Source organism: Cimex lectularius, unplaced genomic scaffold (genome assembly GCF_000648675.2).
Source record: "Cimex lectularius strain Harlan isolate CLEC.00 unplaced genomic scaffold, Clec_2.1 scaffold31, whole genome shotgun sequence".
In the NCBI taxonomy this organism is placed as follows: domain Eukaryota; kingdom Metazoa; phylum Arthropoda; class Insecta; order Hemiptera; family Cimicidae; genus Cimex; species Cimex lectularius.
Genome location: NW_019392645.1, coordinates 376,390 through 402,275, shown reverse-complemented (window position 1 = coordinate 402,275; position 25,886 = coordinate 376,390). Strand labels below are relative to the sequence as shown.

General features: G+C 30.7%; 3 protein-coding genes across 5 annotated transcripts in view; 1 reads left to right on the top strand and 2 right to left on the bottom strand.

Moving 5' to 3' along the window:
• The window catches only part of LOC106670468 (homer protein homolog 2), a 28,396-nt gene extending 13,900 nt beyond the window's left edge, over positions 1-14,496 (top strand). Inside the window, exon 9 of one of the 3 annotated variants that reach the window (XM_014400855.2) lies at positions 14,241-14,496. In XM_014400855.2, coding sequence (XP_014256341.1) covers positions 14,241-14,303 — 63 coding nt within the window. In that variant the 3' untranslated portion in view covers positions 14,304-14,496. Of the gene's footprint in view, positions 1-1,238; positions 8,103-14,240 lie in introns of those variants that run through there. The other 2 variants (XM_014400857.2, XM_014400856.2) reach the window with 2 other exon arrangements.
• Positions 14,497-17,025: 2,529 nt separating this feature from the next.
• On the bottom strand, positions 17,026-20,425 carry LOC106670449. Its single transcript, XM_014400808.2, has 3 exons — positions 19,953-20,425; positions 18,562-18,657; positions 17,026-17,208 (listed from the first exon to the last, which is right to left on the bottom strand). Exons 1-3 carry the CDS (start codon positions 20,067-20,069, stop codon positions 17,116-17,118), a joined length of 306 nt encoding a protein of 101 aa, XP_014256294.1. The 5' UTR covers positions 20,070-20,425; the 3' UTR covers positions 17,026-17,115.
• A 1,850-nt stretch (positions 20,426-22,275) lies between these two features.
• On the bottom strand, positions 22,276-25,676 carry LOC106670523 (eukaryotic translation elongation factor 1 epsilon-1). The gene is made up of 3 exons (XM_014400959.2): positions 25,444-25,676; positions 23,784-23,879; positions 22,276-22,478 (listed from the first exon to the last, which is right to left on the bottom strand). Exons 1-3 carry the CDS (start codon positions 25,570-25,572, stop codon positions 22,353-22,355), a joined length of 351 nt encoding a protein of 116 aa, XP_014256445.1. The 5' UTR covers positions 25,573-25,676; the 3' UTR covers positions 22,276-22,352.
• Positions 25,677-25,886: the final 210 nt, after the last annotated feature.

Below are 25,886 nucleotides of genomic sequence, written 5' to 3'. Positions count from 1 at the left end.
TGTGGGCTTAACTAGATGGTATGTGTTGTTAGAATACATAAGAATTATTGAGACAGAGACTTTTCAGCAGGGTAATAATTTCTTCTTTGACATGTAGTGACATGTAGGCTTCTAAAGTGCTAAAAAGTATATGTTTCTATTTAAATGTTTTTGTCATCCTAACACAATAAACAATAATTTTTGTCTTCTATAATTGGCAGCCTTATTAATATTAAATTTTTTAATTAGACCAAATGTTTTATTAATTATGGCAATTTTGACAGGGTGCAACTATATTTTTATGTAGGCTCATGTGTCGCTTACTTTATGGAATGGAAAGTTGGACGATTATGACACTGACTGCCTTACTAACAATTAATAGTATTCTGTGTAATATTCGTGCATCAAAAATAAACCTAGAATATAACCGAATCCAACAATAAATTTTTAAAGTTCTTCACTTACAACAGCGTTGAATAGAATAAATAATACATAAAAGTTTCAAAATATTCAGATAAAGCTTTTTAATGATTATTTTGATATTTATTATTTTTTGATGGCTAATATTCCCTTTAATAACAGTTTTCCTCTGAGTTTGGTTTCAAATTAACATTTTTTTATTTCACACCCGACTGCATCTCACGATATCTGAATAACTATTTTTTTATTGTTGGGTCACAGATGTCTTATTGCATAAATATTTAACTGGACATATTAACAGATTGATTCAATATAACTGTCATGTAAAAATAATAAAAAGTGGAAGAAACAATTGGGATAACAAACAATACGAGAATATTGACTGTTACGAAATTCAGGACAATTACTCTAGTCGTGACTGTTGTGGGATGGGCTATGTTTTTAACTCCCCCCCCCTACATTCTGCTTTATTTATTTTTCAAGACTATTTGCTTATTAATTAAAATTACAGTAAAAACTTTTTAAAAATTGGGTACAAAAATTTGATCACAATGCTTGTATTAAGTAATGAGTCCGTAAGACAAAAATATGTTCAGATGTTGGAACATTTAATACAATTGTTAAACCATTTAAATTATATTTGCATGTAATTATAAATAATTCATCATTCATAACTCAGTTTTGTCGTTATGTTTACACTGTTAATCTAAATTATAATTCTCATTTCATAGAAATTTCATTTAGCCGTAATGTTATCCTGTAGTCATTTATTTGGCTACAACATGAGTTCTATTTGACCCCGTGATTTTACTCAAACTATTTGCGTTTGATGTTTACAGATTGCAACAGCTTTACAGACATGAGTAAATCCTCACCTACATATGGCTGCCACCATATCACAAGCGCTAGTTAACTGTATTTTTCAAAAAGTTGAGCGCAAACAACATTGAAATTAATTTTGTCCTTTTTTTAAGGATTGGGAAATACATTCTATGGTACATAAAATATAATGGATTCCTTGTTGGATCAATTGTTGATCAATGTTTATACGTATTTAGTGTGGTGATTGAATGATCGATTATAACCATTATTTTTGGTGTTATCTGGGATCATTTACATTTCTAGGTGTAATACAAGGGACAATTGCATAATAGATTCTTTCAAACATCTTTTATGTAATTATCCAAGAACCTATGACTATACTTTGATTTGAAATATTAGTCCATTGCACGGTTAATTTTTTATTTGTCAAAAAATCTACTTGGAATTTAAAATCGATTCAAAGTCGAAGTAAATTCAACGACTCCAGTAAAACTGAAAAGTCATGGGATATTTTAAAATCATTAAAGCGGTATGGCTGTTGCATCTCATTGCGTTTTCATTATCGACAAAGCGTTGAACAAATGCTATAGGAAATTATTTCACCGAGTTGGGTTTTTTTATTTATTTATTTATTTTTATTTTTTTTAAAATAAAATCATTGATTTTGTGTATTTGGTCAGTTCCTATTATCCAGCTCTTTTTGATAAACGGACAAATCACACTGAAATCAAATAGCATCTTACATAAAAAGTTAAGGTAATTAATGCACGTTGAGACTGAAAAACAGTTGATAATTAATTTTCTGCCTGAATATTTACATTAAAAATAGAAAAAAAAAAATAGAAGAATATTGACCCATTGGCTTTTTTAAAAATATTTATTTTTTCAAGTTTACTGCGTTATTGCTATATTATTCGGCGAAGATAAGAAGGATTATATATTTTACTTTTGAACTTTTCCATAGTGCTTAATTTTTTTTAATTTGTCAAACAGGAAGTTTGTAGTAGAAATTGTGTATCTTGATTTTTTCTATGGTCATTTGTTATGGAAAAGTCCATTTTTTAATTGTTTCTAACAAATTTGATAAAAATAGTATTAAAACAATTAGAGCTTATGAGGCTGTAATATTAGTGAAAACTACATTAAACAAAAGTATTTAATAAAATGAAGTGATAAACTTAAGACATAATAGATATAAGAAGTTAATGGTTTTATTTTATTTTTATTATTTGTTTTTAATTTATTTATCTTACAATATTAGCCAGAGATATAATTTAGAAGGTTATGGTTTTAATTTTATTCTTGGAGAATGGATATTTTGGAGAAAACAAAAATTGGGCCAGGAGCGAAGGTAGGAACTGAACCCGTGACCGGGGGGGTGTCTACGAGCCAGTCGCCTGCCACGGTCCCCGTTATTGAATCTCATTTAAGACAATTTTAAGTCTGTCGTAACATTCAAAACTTGTGTTTGATAATACTTCAGGGAACTGGTAGCAATTTATAAAACATTGATCCTTCTTATCTTAGCAGTATAACAGCAAGGAAATTACATCACATACCACTTGGCTTTATTACAACTTAATTAACTTTATAACAGTTTTTCTTGTTAACAATAAAACAGAACAAGATTTGAACCTATGTCCTAAAAGATATCCAGTATAGAGATTATTTTAAAATATGACCTATGGCTTTTCCTATATAGAAATAAATGTTGAAACAGAAAACAATTAGAATTGACTTTAAAAAAAATTGTATTAAAATACTGTATTAAAAATTCTTGCTTCAATATGACGATTTCCACAATGTTTTACCTCTTGTTGAGTTGCATTTTGTCATGGCTTCTTGGAATAACGCTTTTGGTTCTTTATATTTTGTGAAATTTAATCCCTATTAAAATATTTTTCTTTTTAAACATTTGCAGTTTATAACTGATCATTCCATTTAATGATTACTTAACGATTAATAAGTGTGATTTTAATAATTATACCATGATATTGTACATCAAATGTCAAAATAACTGAGAATTTTGTCCGAACAGCAAAGCTTAAAATGACAAGTCATTTGCAATGCTTCAATATGCCTTATTAAGAATATTTCCCTAATCGTTTATGTAAAAACCAATCTCAGCACATAAGACTTCCCTTTTTTCAAGGTTTTGTAGTTTGTTTAGATAAAATGACATCACACAACCTGTGCACAATTTTTATTTTGTTTAAGTTTATGTTAGGTCTAATTATTTTTCTTTTTTGATTCCTCGTTTTTACATCTTCTTTTTTCAGTGTTCCGAAGTGTCGATCAGTTTTTCACTCACAGATACTCTGGATCAAGGTATGGTCTTGAAGAAAAAGGCAAATTCAGTTGTTATTGACAAGCTTTCTACCTATTTGAAGGTCATCATCAGGGTAAAATGATGGTACAGATTGACATATTTTAAGTTTTTATAGGCAATCTCAAATTTTTAAATTTGATTTTAATTTTTAAAAATTGTACAAGATCTCAAATTAATAAAAACTTTATTTTTTGCCCTGGTGATGACGTTAAAATAGATTGAGAGCTTGGCAGTAACAACTGAATTAGCTTTTTTGCTTTGTGCCCTGATCCCCGAGTGTTCATGTGTTTTATATCTTCAGCATAATTTTCTCCCTCTGTTTAGAAATTATTCAGTTTTTGATGTATCTAAAATCCAGAATTGATTTAACTCCTTTTTCTATAACATTTCGGTCAATTATTATTTTAAAAAACCTTATTAGATTAAAATATGCTACTATAAAAATGTAGTTTTTTTTATGTGAAATCATGAGAGTGCATATAAACTCACAGTTGAAATACCATTGTAAAATTATAAAAAATAAAATAAAGACAGTGCAACATCCTCCTTTGATACGGAATTCTATTTATGGAATTATCTTATTTGTTATTTATTTATTATTATTTTTTGTTCTTTATTGTCCCATTCATAGAATTTGTTAATAGGCAGTTCCGCTGCATGTTGGTTTCTTGAAGTTATTAATTTTGAAAACTATCATACAAAAATTGTAAGGTTTTTTGGTCTGCAAATAAGATCATCGGTTATAGAAGGAATCCTTTTATATTTGCTCCGTTTTTCCTTAGGTTTTTTATATGATCAAGATTTCTTAGACTGGATCCGAAAGTCATCCTCAAAACTTATTCTACATCAAATACTGTTTAGTGTGATAACTTAGTATTATATGATTATTCAGCAATTTATGGTATGACATTCAGTATGTGATATCAATTAAATACTTTAATCTGCACTTTTCTGTATTGGATGGGTGATTTTTTCAACCATGAAAAGTATAATTCCGACTGTAAATTTTTCCCAAGTTATAATAAATTAAAGTGAAACATTGTGGAGCTCTCATAAAACATGCTACCTTCAAAGTTAATAAACTGATAATAGGATCTTAAATATTTTTTGTCAGTTATTACTTCTCAAAAGCTTATTTACTTAAACGAGTACAGATATCCAAATTTTTGTTATAGTGTGAAAATATATTCATGTTTGAGGACTATTCTCTTTTTTTCACACACAAAAAATATGATATAGACATGTATAAGTTGAGTTGACCCACAAATCATTTGTAATAAAAAATATTGTAAACAGGGAAATTTTTTTAATACTGTTCTTGGCTAATTAGGTAGGCACAGACCCCTGGTAAGTGCAATTTTATCTTTATTTTAAATATTTGCAAATGACTTGTAAATAAGTTTGTGCATTTTTTAATTATGTTTAATAACAGTTGTGCTATTTGAATTTACAGTAAATTTTATGACTCGCTATAATTGCATTGTATCCAGTTTTATATAGCTTCTCTTGATCGAAATTATTAAGGTTGATTTTCAAGCTTTAACTTAAAAGAGAGGAAAGAAATATGAGACATATTTATCATGTTTATAATGTAATAATAATTTTTTGTTTATATGACATAACGGATAAATTAATTTTTTAGGTTAAAAAAATTAAACTCTGTTCATTAACCATTGTATAAATAGATTACACTTTCAATCTCTTTGTAAGAATATCTTGTAAGAAATTACAAAAGAAAATCTGTTCTTCATTTCAGTATGGATTAACTATTTGCATTCAGGTTTGTCTAGATTTATGTATGTACATTATCATAAAGTGTATGTTCTTAAATAAATATATAAAATTATACATTGTAAATATCCATAAATCGACATTTGTTTTAAGAAAGAAAACAAAATATGTACAAATTATGAATATACTTGTATCATTGTTTCCTTATTCATTTTATGGAACTTTAAAAAAAAAAATTGTTCAGCTTAATTTTGTTGTGGTAAAGATTTTATATAACAGCAATTATTAAGTATTATTTATGATTATAAAAGGTTCTATTATGCCTAAAAATCACTTTTAGATCTGATTATTGGATATTTGAACGTGAAAGGAAAAATTATAAAGCAATTTTCTTAGTTGTATTTGATTTAAATTTTAATTTATTTAGTTTAAAAACAAGTTTTTATATTTGTAAGTGAAAAAAATGCACACTATTTGCACATCGTTAATTTTTTAAGATGCTTTTTATCAACCTATTCTAAAAATGTAACTTTTTTTGTTTTTGTTCGCTCCCTAGATGTGGTGATAACTTGGAAACATTGGAAACGTGATTTTGAAATCGATGCCTTTTTAGGTTTTTTAAGAATTGGGTGAATCTCATCAGTCAATACTAATTCAGCGGTATGACGGCCCCTGTATGGAATCCCATATTCCTTCTTTTATGTTTTAATCTCTGAGAAAAGTGGAGAATAAACCACAATAATAAAAATGAAAATGAAAGAAAAAAAATAATATTCTATAAGAATACAAAAGCCCATTAAAAATATAGTTCATTGCAGATGGGCAGACCGGGCCGGTAAGCAGGAAACTCTTCCTTGCCTTGTTCAGTATCACATATTTGTGAATTTATAAATGCACTAGTACTAATAAATTATAGAAGTTTTCATTCTTTTGGCGGTTTTGTAACGAGAGTAATTTTAAATTTAATTTTGTTGCCTCTTTTTTCAATCAAAAGATATAGAGGATTTTTGAGTACCTTCATACTCGTAGATTTTGATCTTCTAGAACACGAAGAATATAGATTTTCTGATATGGTTAGTCTTTTAGAGCGTGAGTCATTTTATTTTAGAAAATCGGCTGTGGGTGAAGTGTCAAATATTGCATAATCTCGGAGCCAGGACAATGACATTCAAAAATCCCATAGCTCCTAATGTTGATTGTTAAAAATTATTCCAATTAATTTTTAAAAAAATGGTGTTTTAACTATTTATTGAAACAATTTTTAATGTGATCAAATAAAATCTGATATCAAAACTGCAAAATAAATCACCTGAAACTGTTAAGCTCAATGTTTTTAATACAAATCTTTTTACAAAATGAATTAAGTCCCTTTATTTTTAGTATTTTTCTAAGTTCATCATAGTATCTGTGGACAATTCACCTCTCTTATGGGTTTGCTTATTTTTAATTTGCTGTTATATTTGTTCGTTTATATACAGCATCTCTTATTTTAATACTCAAGTTTTTTCTGTACATTACCAAAAAAAGCTCTTGTCTTAAATGTTTCATGTATCTTTGTTATTGCTTTTTAAAAGTTTATTATTTTTCTGAGTTTTATTATATTTTATTGTCAAGGTTTTCCTTACCTGTAGTCAAATTTATGCATCCCTACGCGTACAAATGTACCTAGAGTGAAAATGATAATGTACCTTTTTGTTTGTGTTTGTGTTATTTAAGGAGCAAAATGTGATAAATTATCTAATAATGTTTAGTATATAATATGAGCTTGTGACAAAAGTGTACTATGGTTTTATTTAATTATATTATATTATATTTTATTTAATTATATTAATGTTTAAACAAAACAAAAATTCAGTTGAGGTAGTTTTAATTAAATATTTATTATTCCAATTGTAATCCAATACTTACGGGCTAATCTTTTGTTCACAAAGGTGCATATTTTCAGTTATGAAATAATAATAAATTATAGTTTACAGATGAGACTTTGTACGTCAAAGTACATGAAATGCATTAAAACTCAAATATTGAGATAATTATTATATGTATATATGTATAAGGTTATAGTGTTTATTGCATACATTTTAATACTTACGCTGTTTATATTAAATATGGATATTTGTTATCTGATATGTGTATATGAAATTCATAAATTTAAAAAAAAATAATCACAGCCTAGTAGGTTTTGTCTAGTTTTCTAATTTTAAAAATGATAAAAATAAAGAAATGTACTGATTATTTGTGAGGATGCATGAGACCACGTTGTATTTTGTAATTGATTAAATGTTTATAAATCGTCTCTAAAAATATATTATTAATAATATTGTAAGTTTGTTTTTAAAAGAAAGAACGACACCTTTTATTTTTAGATTTCCATCTTTTAAACTTTCTTTGTTAACGTTTTCAATAACGTTTGGTGTATAAATTAATTGAAAAGTTGTTTTTAAATATATTTTTGCTGGTATAGCTTTACAATAAGTGTAAAATTGAAGTAGATAAAATTAGAGACAAGATGAGATATAATGGTTAAAAAGAAATTGTATCGCTCGTCATTGAAATAGAAACTAGTTTGTAAAAACGAATTATCGAACTCAATGTTTACTGTTTTTTGTGTCTTGTGGTATTGTCCATATATAACATACGTGATTAAATGTGTACATTTTTATTGTTTCCTTTTATCTGTTAAATGGTGTAAGTTTAAAAAAAAAAATCTGTTATATTGGAAAGACGGGTCCGTATGTCAACATTAGCCGCTGACTCAATTAACCGTTTCTATATGTATTTGTACCTTTGCAGTCACACCAAAAAAAAAAAAAAAAAATCCACAGTAAACAAAAGACATGTGAAGTATTGGTGCTATTTCTACGAATACACATTGTGTGCATAATATCTCAGTGTCCTTTTTTTTTCCCCTTACAATTAAAAAGTATTAAATTATTAATTAAAAAATTAAAACGATGGTTTATATTTAAAATCCTTTCTTATTTATTGTGTATATATGTAATAAGAAATTTTCAATCAATATTGTAACGACATACACCGAGACCCAATTTTTTTTTTTTTTTTTTTTAGATTAATGAAAACCAATTTTTGCTTAATTAAATTAAGTACATTAAGTACCATACACTTATGTCAATGGATTTCTAAAAAGAACCTATTTCTTTTATAAATTTATGTGTCTTATTGATCTTTTTAGTAAGAATGTCATAATCCTCTTTTTTACTCTGAGAAAAAAAATCTAGTTTGACCAAATAGAGTCTTATTGCTTTAAATAGTGATAACTGATAATAAATCAAGTTGTGCCAGCCTAAATTTGATAAATAAAAATACATTAAAAAAAGATTGAATTTAAAATAGACTTTGTTATAGCTGTTTTTGTAGCTTTAAAATAAAAATTCCATTTTATTTTCTGTTATGAAAAATTCTGATTGAAGATTTTCTTTAGATTCTAAGGTTATCAACAGGATTAAATAATTTATATAAGTCGATCTCATTTTTTCTTCTAATTAAATAAAAAATAATTTTATAAAGCAAATTTATGAAAAATGTTTAGTCATCATTAGTCTATAATGTGTTAGATTACTATGAATGGATGTTATTATCTGTTTCAGTTATAGTATTTCACAATTTTGTTTATAAAACAAATACACTGCTAATTTAAAAAATATATAAACAAATATTATAGAATTGCGTTGTTTTTAACTCAACATAGAAACTGATAACTACTTTTTTTAAAACTAAACAAGTCAGCAGTCAAAAGGCAATCTGTAAAATTGTCCAGTGAACTGTTGAAATTTAGACATTTCATCGAGAAATTATATTGAAAAATAAGTGTCATTGAGCTTTTCTCCGTATTTGGAGTCATTAATTTAGTACATAAACTTTCTTCTATTGTAGCTGATCTCTGCTGTTTTTTAATAGTTTTGTTTCTTTGATGAAGTTGATGTTTTTTTGTTTGTTTTTTCAGAAGTACGGTCTTTAGGTCTATTTTGCACAAAAATGGCTTTTCTAGGTACCATAACATTTTTCTAGCTATTGTAATTGTCTGTCTCCTCTAGACAAGTACTGTAAACCTGTTAAGCAGGAGAGAGGGTGCCTCAAATGGTACTCCTCATAATAGGGTTCCCTTCAATGACCTCTGCTGTCACTTTAGGCAGCTCGTCTGAGAGGCTTGGAGGTGTAAATAGAGTGCCTGCACAGGAAACAAGCTCCTCACAATAAATAAAGATGTAAAAAATGGGGCTCTTCTTCCAGATCTTCCCGAAAAGAAGAAACCTTCTAACCCAGCTTCAAATTGGCACCCGATTCTCCCATAGTTTCCTCCTTGAAAGAACCCCTAAACATGTCCAATTTGTACATCTCCTATATGTATATGCCACATCACAATTTATAGACCTCTGCCTGCAAGAACCTTTTTTTTTTAATTTTTAACTTCTTAAAAGAAATACTACAAATAGATAAAATTTTATCTTCTATCCCCTCAACTCTTGTTTCCTCTGCTGGTACCCCATGTTGGTGGTATGGCTGGGCTCGGTTTTGGCTCCAGGTCTGGACTGAGGTGATTGATTAAGTGCCTCCCTGGAAGATCAAAGAATTTCCAGTGAGTTTGTAGGAAGAATCGATGGTAGTTAGACCCCAGCCCTTCCTCAAAAAGCCCTGTACACAGTATTAAGATTAGAAGCATAAGTTGCGAGAGATCCTTGGGTTCCACTAAAAAAAAAATTTGTTTTCTTTCTACTGAGTAGGATATTCTCTGTCCCATTGGGTTGTTTTTGTGATTTGTTGCTTAATTCCTGGCTTATGTTCCTAGTATTTACTTCTTTCTTTAGTGACCGTAGATGTGGATGGATTTGGCCCTTTGCTGGTCCGAGGCTCCTTTTTTACCTGTCGTTTGCCTGAAATTCACGACCTGAGACCTGAGCATTCAAAGGCTTGAAAGATGGTTTTGGTGCTCATAGTTGGGTCGCTTTATGCCCATGCCCATACCATTTACCATCTTTGAGTCTTCTGTATATCATAGAACAGTTTTTTGTTCCCCCTTCCAATAATTTTTAAAAAGTTTATTAAAGGATTAGAATTTTCTATGCTAAAATCAGGGATAGTTTTGCCATGTCAGTTATTTTAACTTTTTTTAAAATTTTCAAATGGCTGTAAAAAGTAGAATATGTAAAGTGATTTCATGACATACGGACTTAACCTGTTGGGTGTCATGGACAAGGGGTCAAACCACTTTACTTTCATACTCTAATCAATTAAAAAAAACCATGAAAAAAACCATGGGCTCTGCCTAGGTTCCAGAAACTGCTAGCTTGGCAATTACAAATCAGATGCCCTAACCACTCAGCTATCGTGGTCCTCTCATATGCCCTGTATTAGCTTTGTCAGCCATAGCAGCCTGAGGACATGTACCATTGAGGATATGGGTGTTTTAAAAGCATCAGTTTTAATGCATGCATTTTTTTTTTCATTTTTGTAGTTACTCCAGCTTTTCTTTGTTCCATATGATCATGGGTCTGACCATAAGGTCGTTTTACGATTTAGTGCACTGTAGTGGGTTCTCTTGAGCCGTGCCAATCCATGACATTTCCCCCCTTTAGAAAATCAAATTTCTATTGAACTTATTTTTTCAGTATGTTGTGCAAACATTCTTAATTATCACCATAGTGTAAAAAAACTCAGGAAGCTGTTTTTCAATGACAATGTTCAATTCAATCTGTACTTTTTAAGTAAGGTTCAGGCATTTGGTCAGTAAAAAAAATTATGGTTAAAGTTAGAAGTACATGGCTCATGTGCCCTACACAATACTGAAAAAACATCTATCTAACCAAGTTCAAGCTATTTGAGTCAATTAATTACAGGTGCTACAGGTTACAAGTTACTATAACTTTTTTTTAAATTAAATTAACCCGCTTTAACTTCAAATTAACCCTTTCTTTAAAGCAATAAAAAAAAGTAAAACCATATGAAAATTAACTATCATTAAAATTAAACATTATATAAAAATAAATATAAGAACAAACGATTCTTCTATTATTAATAGAAGATTAAAAAAATGTAGTGGTTTTTTTTTTGTCGAATTAACCCTTTTTCACTTCCAATAAACTGATTTAAATTTCAAATTAACTATTTTAACTTAGAATTAACATTTTTAAATTTCAAATTAACCATTTTTAACTCAAATTAACTTTTAACTTTCAAATTAACTTTTAATTTTCAAGTTAAAAGTTATATAAAAATAAATATAAGAACAAACGATTCTTCTATTATTTATTTGAAATTAAAAAAATATAAATATAGTTTTTTCCGTCAAATTAACTATTTTAACTTCGAATTAACATTTTTAAATTTCAAATTAACCATTTTTATCTCAAATTAACTTTTAACTTTCAAATTAACCCTTATTTAACTTTAATTAATTTTTAAAGCATTAAAAGAAACTCAGCAGATAGTATGTACAGTGAAATTCTTATTTATGAGCTTTTTTAACATAAAATAATTGAGTTCTTTTTACTTAAAATGAACCCTTTTTACCTTCACATGAACCTTTTTTTAAAATTTCAAATTAAACTTTTATCAGTCAAATTAACCCTTATTTAACTTTAAATTAATCTTTAAAGCATTAAAAAAACTCTGGATATAGTATGAAATGTAAGCATGTAATGAATCCTGTATATGCGAGCATTTTAATTTTAAATTAACTCTTTTAACTTCAAATTAACTTTTTCAAATTTCAAATTAACCATTTTTAACTTCAAATTAAACTTTTTTCTGTCAAATTAACCCTTATTTAACTTTAATCTTTAAAAGTTAAAAAATACCAGGAGATATGAAATATAAGCATGTAGCACAAAATTCATGTATATGGGAGCATTTTTTTAAATGTAAAATAATTGAGCTCTTTTTAGTTCAAATTAACCTTTATTTAAAGCAATAAAATAATTTAAAAACCATATGAAAATGAATTACCGCTAAAATATATATTTTTTTAAATCTTATATTTAAAAAAATGTAAATTTAGTTTTTTCCATCAAATTAACTGTTTGTAACTTTAACAGAACCTTTTTTTTAAATTTCAAACTAACCCTTTTTAACATTGAATTATATAACAGGATGACAGGATGGAAATGAGCCAAAGTGGTTGTTATGGCAAGGTTTGGTGAAATGGTTGTCTGTTTTAATGAACCTTTTGAAAAGATGATTGTAACATCCTTTGATAAACTGCAAAGATGTAACAATCCACAAAATTGGTTCTTCCCTCATTTGGGATGGATTTCAAATAATTATGCTTTTGGATGCCATAGCCAAAATTTTGTGTGCTTTCCCACCCATCACTGACATATTTTTTATGCCGTTTTCTAAACTTGCTAACTTCTTAAACAATACCTCAATTCCGTCAAATTACTAATTAAATAATAACACCTATGTACATTGACATTGGCCTGTATAGACTTGCAATTTTCGTTAATTCTTGCACACTGAGAGAAAGCTTCTTTTTTCCCCTGTTTGATATGATGAGGAATTTCTTTGATTGTTTTCCACCTTTCAAATAGTATGTTATTTTTTCCACTTTTGCCAGTTTGTTACCTTCAATCCACCCGGCGGTACCCACCTTTGACGACTTGATTTTGTTTAACCAGGATTGAAAGTCAAGCATTCCCAGGCCAACTTTGAATTAAAGATGAAGTCTAAAGTTTTCAGTGGTGCTTTTTCGAACAACTCTTAATAATTTTTGTAAGATGCAATATTTTCAGCATAACAAAAAAGAACCGAGTTAGAAAATATAAATGGTATATTAAAGAATAAAATTCATTTGTACCAAGTGAACGACGGTCAAAATGTACACAATAAAACTATTCTAGTCAATAATACAAAATACTGAGAAATGTTGAAAACTTCGTTTAAACAATGGAGTCTTGAGTCTTCTGAGAGAACCTGTAATTCGATCATTATCATTCTTTGTCTGCCTTAATCGTTAGTTTGATCTACCCTATTGGACATCATCATTGGTTCATAACTTACCTGAGCCAAAATAGACCCAGACATACAAACAGACCAAACGAGTTAGGCAGTCCAACAGCAGTAACAACTTACATCGATTGAAATTTTGTTTCTTAATTGAAAGACTAATATTTTGATGGGTTTATACAATGAAATAAAGACAAGTACTCCCTATCAGACAGGAGGGCTTAATGTCATAATCATTGTGTGTCATTGACGAGGGATCAGGACCGCTTTTTGCATATAACCAATTAAAATTCCATGGTCTGTGTCAGGCTTTGAACACAAAACCGCGGCTTAAAATGCAATGAATCAAATGAATCAAATTTAACTAAATTGCAAAAAGTTAGGTCAATTTTTTAATCCAAAGTTATGAAAGTATTATTTTGCCAATTTTGTTGATTGAGTAGTACTTGCCTTGTTCTTATAACACTTGTTTTTTCTCTGCATGGGTTTTGGTAGATTTTTTTTCTAATCCCCCCACTAATATTTGAATGCAAGTTATTTTTAGACATTTTTTGTCTCAAATTTTAAATTGTTTCCCCATATTTTTTATACTTCTCATGTTTTAAGTGTTCCAAGTGTAAATTCCCAGGTACAACAAATAATTCCCCCTTCCCCCAACTGTATTATTAGAATTTGTTTTGTTGGTATGAAGTAAATTAGTGCTGTTATCTTTGTCACCTTTAAATTTTAGCGGTTTTTAACACTTGACTTATCTTCATTTTGCCCACATAGCAAATCAAATTTAAGTTAAGCCTCTGAAAGCTTACTCATATATGCTTCCCGATCAAAAACTACAAAAATTGAATTTGTAATTGTAAGTCAAATTAAAAATTGTAAACTTGAAAAGTTTCTTTTTTACTTATCTGGTTTCGCCTCGAGGTTGCAGATTTTTCACTTGCATCCCTGCTCTCTTTTTTCCCACCATGCAGCCAAAATAGAATTAATGTTTTGTTCGCAGATTGAAGAAGCACACCAAGAAGAATTACTGAGCTTATGCTCACATTTCATGTATCTACCATAGATTGACCAAACATTTGAGCCTCATATCACGTGATCTCATTAACAATGATATTGTTGTATTAATTTCAGTTTTAAATTGTAGACTTGCATTTGCCAAGATGTTCGTAAATTTAATTGAAAATTAATTGTAAAACGAAAATTAACTTATAAGACATGTGCAATGGTGTACGGGAATTTTAGTTATATGAATTTTATTAAATAAATTGTTCATATATAAATAAAAATTTCAATTAATTATTGTTTTGTCGATTTTGTTATATAAATTTGTTTTTTTTATCCTGCATCACAGGGTTTCATTTCATTCTTAATATATTTATTTTCCATTATGATTTTTTTATGACATGATTTATTAACCGTTATAGATTTAACAGTTATTATTACAGTTGGACTTTTCGAGGCAAGCCATACGTACAAAATATAAAACTAATTTAATTGTCAAAAAATCTCTTGGGTTCTGCAGGTTGATAGAAAATGTTGCTCGTTTACTGTTATTTTTTAACCTTTCAGATGCTTTTCAGTGCCTTGCCATCTTCAATGCTGGCTCCAAGGTGCAAAATAAAAATAAACATACTGTTTGACTATAGCTTTTTTCCATCAAATTCCCTCTTTTTAACTACAAATGAACCTTTTTTTATAAACGAGGGTATTTTAACTACGAGGTTATTTGAACCCTTGGTGCACCAGTGTTTTTGAAAAATAAGCCCATTTGTAAGTATGTTGAGTAACCCTTTCTTTAAAACATTAAAATATATTTAAAAAATAATATAATTTAGATCTTAGAAGACTATGTGAAAATTAATTGCAATTAAAATTTAAAGTCATATAAAATCTCTCTATAGTATTAAAAAGATTTGGTTGAGAGAGAAGGGCCAATTTACGAATTATTCTAGGTCTATCTACAAGTTTAACAGTCTAGAAAGAGAAAATGATAGGGGGAGGGTAAATGCAACTCTTAACAGAATTCTTCACTTATTCTCACTATTTTCTCAGTTTAAACTTTTTCTCTGAACTTCGTTCAAATTGTGAACGACGTTCCAGTGAACCCGGCTTGAACCATGACTGGTGCAACGGGGCCTAAGAAACCATGTCATATTATACATCATTGAAAACAGTAACGTTTTCTACTAAATAAGCAAAGTGAATAATTTGAAATTTGTAAACAATTGCTATCAATACTTATTTTAATCCGTTAGCTGCTTTATCTTTTTTGTTTGGATTAAAATTATGAAAGATTTTTCTGCGAGGACTGTCTCATTTTTTACATAGTATTAAACAGCTATTTAAGACCAATTGATTAAAAAATAATAAATTGTTAAAAACAATTCGCAAAGTTATGGAAGTTTTTATTATCATAAGAACCATTGCTTGGATAGGAATAACGGCAGATCTCTTCTCATATGGCTGGACAGGACATAAAACAATTTGGTTAATGTTAAATTTAGTTGAAGACGGCATCGCACTGAACTGGTCACATAAAACGAACAGGTACTCCAAGAAACTGGCATTTTCATCTGGGATGAAGCATTTGTTATGGAATAGCTTTCAGCAATTCAAATTGTTAAGAATTTGCTTGTGGAAAATATTTTTGAGACAAAGCGTTGGAGTAGTGCAAGTTATTTTTTCTAGCGAGCCTGCTAAAAATCAAGAGGTGTGCAACTTTTTGAGCTTATTTATTTGGAATTGCTCTTTGTGACTTATTTAAAAAAAGTATGATAACATAAAACTAGCAGGACTCGCTTTCCAACCCCTGGCAGCTAGTGCCTTCTAGCTTTGTCGCGAGAGGATGAGTGAGCAATGGAAGGGGGGAAGGAAAAAAAAGCCATGAAGTGGCCCCAGGGGTGACAGGCAAAGTGAATAAAAAGATTTTTTTAAAGTAGAAAATAATTATTGGTAATTAAAAATCTCGAATTAATAGAATATATTTTTAAAATTTAATTATAACATTTAATTTTAATTGGAATTAATTTTTATGTGGTATTTTATACAAGAATCAATTTTGTAATTTTAATTAATTTTCTGTGGTCTTTATAAGAGCCCAATTATTTATTATTTTTAAAAAATTTCAGATGTACAAAAACTTCACTTTAACTTATATTTTCATGGCATCTCCTGTGTTTTACATTTTAAAGAAAGGTTTAATTTAAAGTTACAAAAGGCTAATTTGAAATTAATAAGGATTAATTTGAATTTAAAAATGGTGTTAATTTAAGATTTTAAAAGGTTAATTTTAAATTAAAAAGGGTTATTGGATGTTAAAAAAGGTTAATTTGAGATTTAAACAGGTTAATTAGAAATTAAGAAAGGTTAATTGGTAGTTATAAAGGGTTAATTTGAAATAAAAAGGGTAAATTGGATGTTAAAAAGGTTAATTTGAAATTTAAACAGGTTAATTTGAAATTAAAAAGGGTTAATTTGAAGTTAAAATGGTTAATTTGAGATTTAAAAAGTTAATTTGAAATTAAAAAGGGTTAATTTGAAGTTAAAAAGTGTTAATTTGACGGGGAAAAGAAAGCTATTTAACTACTAGCTACCATGTGGATTAGATAAATTAAAAGAATAATTGTGAATCATGTTATGGATTTTTTTTTTTAAAGGAAACAACTTTTCTCAAAATATATTTACCACTTAATCCACATTTTAGTTGTGTCCATCGACCCCGTGTACAGTTCATCATCTCGATGAAAAAACTCCAGCAAAGGTTTCACATTTGAATTAAACACACATTAAAATTATTGATATGCTTTATTAAAATGGCATTCTTGAACAGTCATATAGACATATTCACAAATAAAATAAAAAGTCATTCATAAATATTATGCATTATCATTGCTCAATCTTTTGAGCATGACTCTGACCCATCTGGTGAGATGTCTGTGGAGCGCCCTGTCATATGCGGTCATTTCTTCCTGTAACAACAAAAACCCTCATAACTTTTATGCATTTATTATTTAAACAACCAAGTTTGATAACTGATTTTGCAATAAAATTTTTGTAACAATGGAGGTCAAAAGAAAGATGATAGAAATGATGAAGTGGGTGAGTGAAATGTAAATTCACTTTTTGTAAATGATGGCTCTACTCATAGACTGGTTGTTTACAACAATCCAGATTTCAAGCATTAAAAGTTCATCATCGGAGTTAGGAGTTAGAAACATGTCTCTCGACATGAATGGTAAGCGTAAACCTGCCAACACGACGTTTCAATGAGAAGCTGGTTTTTAATGCCGCTCAATTTTGAACATGCAAAAAACATGAATTACAACACAACTAAAAATTATTGTAATAAATGCTGTAGGAAAATAATTTTAAATTTGTGTCAAATATTATTTAGGTATAAACCCACAACTACAGACACTATGATACTAGCAGGTTCTTCTCACCCATGGACCCAAAAAGCTGCTTGACTCATTTGGCTCAAGATCAATGTTGAAACTTCCATTAACACCTGATAATTAGAAACAGGCATTACAAACAATAAAACCTTGGCTAAAAACAATGGATATCAAGAAATATTTATCGATACATTGCTAGTGAAAATAATAAAAAAAATTAACTTTAAAAGAAGGAACAGTTGGGCTCAGCCACCCCACCAAAAATGAATCTTTAGGTTTTCGTTGCCATACATTGGTGAACTATCGGAAAAAGTAGGTAAAATTCTTAAATAAAATGGTTTTAGAGTAGCTTTTAAAGGTACATGTTCACTCAGAAACATCCTCCCCAAATCTGAAGACAAGTTTGACAACTAGTCAAAAAGAGGGATTTGCAAACTTAATTGTACAGACAGCAATATTAAGTATATAGGACAAAGTGCAAGAGAAATTAAAACAACTGTTAAATAACACTTGCTTAAATCAAACAAATTTTCTGAATTTAGGGACCAACTAAATAATACAAAACGCAATTTCAATTTCAATTTAAATACAACATGATAATGAGCGTTTAATGCTCGAAATACAGATCATTGAAAACAACAAAACAACAGTAGAACCATCATTTACAAAAAGTGAAAGAAAAAAAAAGAGTCCAGCTGACAAAAGAAAAACTGGAAGGCTTAATACTGATTTTTGGACTAAAGAAGATAAATAAATGTTATTATATTTTAATATTGTTAAGTTACTACGTTCAGTAGGAAGGACAGAATGTCACAAAGGGCATTTCCTTCAAGGTTTATCAAGATACATCAAAATTTTTGAAGTTTGTTCAAAGAAAGTATTCATTGGATAAACTGAGAGTACAAAAAACATAAAAGTAGCTCTTACCAACAAAGGACGCAGTTTGAAAATAACTATTTCATCCATTGTTGTAGGTGTGTCACCGCACAGGAACTGTCTACGTTTTAGCAATTCATTCATGCGCTAAAACAAATACAAGGCAAATTTTATCCAATCCTAGTTGCCGACACCTGCTTAAAATGATGTTGAAAAGAAAGGAGTAAATGTAACTCCAAATTTAAGGATATTTAGCTTCAAATTAAATTAATCCTTTTTTTAGTTCAAATTAACCCTTTTATCTTCAAATTGACCCTATTTTTAAACCAATAAATAACTTGGGAGATGGTATGTAAGTAAGCACGTAAATTGTAAAGTCAAATTCCTGTTTATTTCTGTTTTTTGATATAATATAAAATAATATGGTTCTCCACATAAAAATTAATCACAATTAAAAATTAAAATTATATACAATCGAAAATAATTCTTCTATTATTAATTCGATATTTTTAAAAAATATAATATATTTGGATCTTATGTAAAAACTAAACACTTAAGTATACAGGGTAAGTTTAACTTCTGTTTCTAATTAAATGGGGGTTAAACAGAAATTAAAAAGGGCTGAATTGAAGTTAAAAAGGGTTAATTTATGGAAAAAAGCTATAGAAGCAAATAAAATTCTTATTTGATATTTTTGTTTAATTATACAATAATTGGGCCCCAACCCTCTCTTTAAAGCATTAAATACTTAGGAGAAGATTAGAAAAAACTTAGGAGACGATATGAGATATAAAAATATAAAGTTAAATTCTTGTATATTTCCCTTTTTTTTAATATAAAACAAACATGCTCTTAGAAGACTAAATGAAAATTAATCGCAATTACAATTAAAAATGATAAAAAATTACATATAAAAATATATGTAACAAAAATATTCTTTTATTGCTACAGTAGTAAGTTCTCTTCAAAAACTTCTAATTCTTCTTTTAAGTTGAAAATATTTTTAATACAAAATGATTATTTTATTGGCTAATTATTTATTACAGGCAAGATTTATTAAAGAAAATCATTTATTATAGACACCTGAGTTTTTTAGTCGTTGAAAGAAAGGGTTAATTTGAAGTTAAAAAAATGTCGAATGTGAAGTTAAAAAGGGGTTAATTTGAAATTAGAAAGGGTTAATTTAAGGGTTGAAATTAAACAGGGTTAATTGTACGGAAAACAGCTATACTTAATCGACTTAATTAGTAATTATTATGAGAATAAATATCATTCTTCTTCTTAATGAGTATAATGGAAAATGGCGTCACGTGGCTGACCATGTGCAGAATTCCAGATTAATTGTTAATCAACGATCATTTTAATATAAATCATATAATTATATAAGAATTAATTAATAAAAACCAGTAGATTTGTTTTTTTCTTCGTCAAATAATACTCACAAAAAGAATTCGGCTGGCCCTATCCAATTCAACAGTCCCGTCTTCGTGTACGACGAGCTTTTCCAGCTCCGCCATCTCGTTGTTGCCCTTTAAATTGGACTTTTCGCCCCCTGACATGCTGAATTTGAATTTTACTGCTTGAACGTAAGCAACTCGACAAACTCGAAAGCGGTCCCTAAGTGCCTCGCGACCTGTGAGAGAACTACACTTGCAGGAAGAGTATGGAAAAATACCCACTGAATCGACGACACAGTTACCCCAAAATAAAAACAGGTCCGTTATTTTTCAGGCAGACTTAATAAAGAAAAAAACTGTTTAATCGTATCGACGTTTTGTATATAAATTAACCTGCTTGTGGATTAGAGTTGAGCCACGAAAAGTCTTGTATATTTTTTCGTACTATCTAGAAAGATCCATCCTCCATTGAGAACCATTGCCATCGAAGGTGAGTTGACAAATTTTATCAGTTATAAATACAATTAAATATCGCAGCAAAAATTAATCAGTTGTGTTAGAAAGCAATTAAAAAAAGTTAAATATTTACTTCTAAAGCTTTGCTAATACTTTAGGAATTTAAGCAGTTTCCCAGGTGGCGCTTTTCTCCTTTTTAAAATGCCGGTACCTCCCAAAAGATATGACTGCCATTAATTTCGGTTTATTTATTATTTTTATATATCATCAAAAAATGAATCGAATTTCTTCACTTTTTGGTTTATTTTTAAGCCGAAATAGAAGAAAATGGTGGTTTTTAAATTGTAAATACATTAACGATTGTCCATAATGAAGAATAAGACCATAATTACAAGTCTTTGAGTTTCATTTCATTTTGAAATTTTAATATAATTGCCCTACCCAAAGTAAAAAGGAGCAATGTTAGCACGGGAGGAAATACGATTAAAAAACATTCAAATCAAAATACCCAATAGAACAGACAAGGAAAAAGGGATTCCAGTTAATGTCGAGTATGAGCTGGTGTCTACAGAAATAACCCAAAGGCTAGAATTATTATAAGCCTTGTGTGTCTAAGTTTGAAAATGTGGTTATGAAACAAAGGGAGATCTGAATGTTAGGTATTACCAACAAAATAGCCATTGGGTACAAAAGCAGTCAGTCCTTAATGCTAGCGCCACTCCCTCCTTATAACCCTGAAGTTGCACTATCCAGTTATCTTTCCCATCAATCAATATACACCTTGGGAGAAAGAGGCCTCAATAAATGCTGCCTTTATCTGGGTATATTAGTAGTAATGGTCATGGTATCTATGAGAATAAACTAAGGACTAAAATTATTATAAGCCTTCGGTGTAGAGACACTGTAGAGCCACTAAGGGTCATTTGATGGGGTGAGAGGCACCTCCAATTTGCAGAATGTGCAATCAAATCGTCACAATCAAACATACTTACGTCATGCTCATTATATTCAGCCCATAGACGTCTACACTCCTTGCCTATAAGCATCCAAGAAATGCTAGGCGACAACAATGATAATATACGTAATTTGTTTGTTTTTCTCAAATCAGCAAAAAAAACCTTTGGTGTTTCAGGTGTAGATTTTGGCTAGAGAACAAAGCCTGTTTAATCAAAAGGCTAGGTATTACAAACAAACACATAGTATTAACAACTAAAGGCAACCACCTCATCGGTAGTAAACTCCAGAGCCGTTTTGGGATTGTGCATCAAGGCCGAGTCAGAAATGGTGGAAAACAAACCATCGGGTACCTGGGGGTACAGGGTAACAAGTAGGCTGATAAATTGGACAAGAAACAGTTGATCAGAACATCAGCCACGAACCCTTTTGCATCATACCAAATTGACAAAAAATAAATACTCGGTTCAATAGGAAATTATATTCCAGGACAGAGGCATGCGAAAAAGTTCATCAAAGGGCCATCGCGGAAACCAACAGCATAACTACTGAACCCAGGACTTAAGACTAGAATGACAGGACTGTTAACTGGACACTGCAAACTCCAATACGGACTTGCAGTAGAAGTTACAGAGGAACATGCCCCCTTGTAAAAAGCCTTAAACTTTACGAAAAGCTCTAGGCAATTATGGAGATTGCGCAGTGCCCAAGGTCGTAAAATAGTTGTTCCCTCTTAACCTTGAATTCTAGTCGTCTACAAAAATAAAATCGCTGAATTTTGATATACATGCTACAAAGTTTTTCAATTTTTTTGCTGCTATCCTTTGTGTATTCTTTTGTCAATTTTCTGTGCATGTCATTTTTTTTATGGGCTACAAAATCTTAAAAAAAGTTTAACTTTTATTAATCAAAACACCAGGTTGCATAAGGGGTGGAAAATATAAAAAACTTCAACACATTTTCACCAGTACAAATTTTTTAAAAATTAAATAATATACAATTAAAGCATTCATGGGGGTTTTGATTTGAGATGAATTAATATAGCAAGGAACGGCTGAACAAAACAGTAGACTGAGCAGGTGAAACCATTTTGAACTGCATCGTGTTGAACCACCTTGAAAGATGGATGTACATTTCTTTCTCATATAAACTCAGCTTTGCCTAAAACACAAATAAATTAATTATTAAGTGGAATTAAAAACAAAAACAAAAAGAATGATGAGCAATATATAATATATACTGAAAAGCTTGCTAAGCGAGGAAAAAAAGAAAATCAGCATGCACACAACTACTTTTTGTATGGGGGGAAGGTAAGGTTTCAAAAATAAAATAAACCAGAGAGATAGAGTCGTAAACATTTATTGTTAACGGGCCTGTCTTATTAGGCTGGTGCAAAAATAATGCAAAAAGGCACTTTTTTTTTTAATTTTTATAAAATAAAGAAAATTTATTTAAAATATTTTCCATCTTAATCTATACATCTATGCCAACATGTAATAAGCACTTTTATTACGCTGACATAAATATCTTTATTTCGACTCACAATAAAGTCTTGGAAGGCGTTTTTGGCTTCACCACATTCTATAAAAATTTTATCTCACAAGAAGTGATCAAAATGCCTAAAAAAGTAAGGCGATAGGTCGAGTGAAAATGGTGGGTGTAGTAAGGTTTCATATCCTAAGTCGGACCACGGTAGCCGAGTGGTTAGCGTGAGAGACTCTCGGCTCATAGATGCCGCGGTTGTGGGTTCGATTCCCACCGTCGCCTCTGGCCCTTTTTTCACGATAACCCCCCCCCCCAAATATGAACACACATACAAGAATTCGTCACCATGGTTAATATGCATAGATCATAAGGCTAAAAAAAAAAAAAAAAAATAATAATAATAATAATAATAATAATATCCTAAGTCCTTAAGTACCTGCAGGGCAACATGTGGCCTGGCATTATTTTGAAGATGACTCGGCTCCTTACTTCACGAGGTCTCTCGTGGTCTCATGCCAATGGACTTCCAGCGAAGTCCCCAAATCCCCCCCCACAGCTTGATGAACTGTGTCTGCAACAACCTTCACACACTAAACAACTCCTCGACTTTGTTATTTAGTGGGACTATTCGTTTGTTGCGTTTCTATGACTTCCTCGTTTCTGGAAAACGTCTCTTTGCTCCCTACTGGCTGAGAGACCCATCAGATTTACAATCTTATTTCCAACATATTTCTGAAATTCCTTACAACTATTTTAACTTATATTAACAGCTATTCCGAACTTATGCTAACAAAACATAACAGCTTACATCAACTTATAGAAAAAAAAAGAGCAAAACATGCACTTTTTGAGTGGAACTACAAAGTACAAAATATTTTCCACAGTATGAAAGACCTATAGTTACTTTGAAGTGATTAAACATTCATGAATCCAGCTTTGTAAATTAAAATTGGTTAAATAATTTAAAACTGTAATACATACCATCAGATGACTCAGCCTTTGAAACATAACTTCGTCTACTTCTGTAGGAACATTTCCTATCATGAAAGACTGATGTCCCAAAGCTCCATTCAACTCCTAAAAAGCAACAAGTTGTCAGAGCCAAATATCTGAAATACAACTAATGAGAGGCAAATAAAAGTGGCCACTCTTGTTTTTTAAACCGGGATCTACCAACAGTGAAGTTATTTTCAGCCCTCTCCTCACTGTTATGACTGTTGGGGTTCTCTACATTCCACTATCAGATCCCTCATGTATCACACACTCACAATAATTTAATTATTCACAAATTTCACATTATATGTACATATACACACAGTATATACAATTTCTACGTGTGAGGAAAGAGGGCCCAACAATTGACCAGCCCACCCTCGTACCATCTTTAATTCAGGGCTTATGCCTACTCGCTCCCTGCAAGGGGCCAACACATAGCCCTCTCCAATGAGACATGACAACTGAGCAACATTTCTCTAGAAACAAGACACCTGTATGGGTTGTGACACTTAAGTAGTCTATGTGTCAGTCGGATTTGGCCGATCCTCAATCGGGTTATCATGATCCTTTCCATTCATTCATACTCTATGAGGGCCAGTGTTCAATCATACTCTTAACCCACAAAAACTTCTAGGTTTTTGACCAACTGATGCTGGCAATGCTCTCTCATAACTTTCTTTACTGCTCACACACCGTCATCGGGCTGGCTTATAGTAGTTAAGTCTGTAGGCTAGTAGTCCCAGCGTTTGCCTCGCCTTGTCTGCACATTTGTTGCCCTCCAGCCTGACATGTCCAGGTGCTTAGATGATTATCAACATTTTTCTGAGGCGCTCCAGCTCGGGATATCTCTCTAACAAGAATGCAGCGAGAGGGTACATGAGAACCTGTACTGAATTGCCTATCCTGGACAAAGGGAATCATCCCAAGCACGTTCCAGATCACAAAGTTCCACTGTGTACACGATACCGTGCCACGAGAGCATGAGGCTGGCCACACCCTTGCCGTTTCTAGGCCTGTCCATAAATACCAGGCGAATTCTGATCCAAGTTCTAAGCCTGCAGTTCAGTAAAGGGTGGTAGTGTGGCTGGCCAATACTGTATGTCCCGGACAAGCATGGCCAGAAGAACCCAGAGCAGTGCCAGTCTGTTTCCTAGCCTGAATACCGTCGCCAAAGCAAATTCCCAGAAGTGGTGTCCGAGTCCAAAGTCACTCGTTCTCCTGGCTGTACTTATTCTTCAAGATCGTCACCAGCTTGGTCAACAAACCTGCTCCCTTTATCAATATTTTTAAAATTGGCTGTTAGGAGGGAATTGCAGATGAAGATGTGGCTCAATAACTTCTTCTCAGTCAATATCGCTCAGACATACAACCATTCTCTACATTGAAATGCTTGTATGAGGTACGACAAGTGTTGGTTATTTGTGACAAAGTCTGTAATTTGGTCAATCATCAATGGCTTAAGGACGACAAAACGATAGATTTTTGCCCAATACATCTACGTTAAAAAAAAAACTTTTTGCGGTTTCTTGTAAGTTGTAAATTAAGTCACACTTGCGAATAAACAGCTAGACTATGATCTGGATGACCAGGAAAGGTCAAAACGATACACATTGTTAACAAATTAGTTTTTAACACTTTGTCTCACCCTTAAAATTACGGCGGAATGTTCTGATAAAGCGTCCTGGGTCAAGTAAATGTCACTGTACTCTTGCCACTGTTTTTTCAAACAATCGGCCTCGAACGGATCCACTGGCTTGCTCCAGGTGTCTAACATATTTAGAGAGATAGTTTAAGATTCAGAAGAAAAAAAAAAGGGAAAAACGAAAACAAGCAGCAGACATTTACAAGTTTGAAGTAAGTTACAACTTACAACCTGCCTTCAGCAGAACGCATGCGGTGTTCATCACTCAATGACATCATAGCTTTTTGAATCACACAGGTTTCAAATAGGATTTTAAATTTTGTACAGTATACCAAAGAAATTTAACTGCTCTCGGATTGTTCACTCTACAGACAAACTTAATTCAAGGTCTTTGAAGTTTAAGTACAATTTTAGCTAGTTTTCCAATCTTCCAGGTACACCGTTCT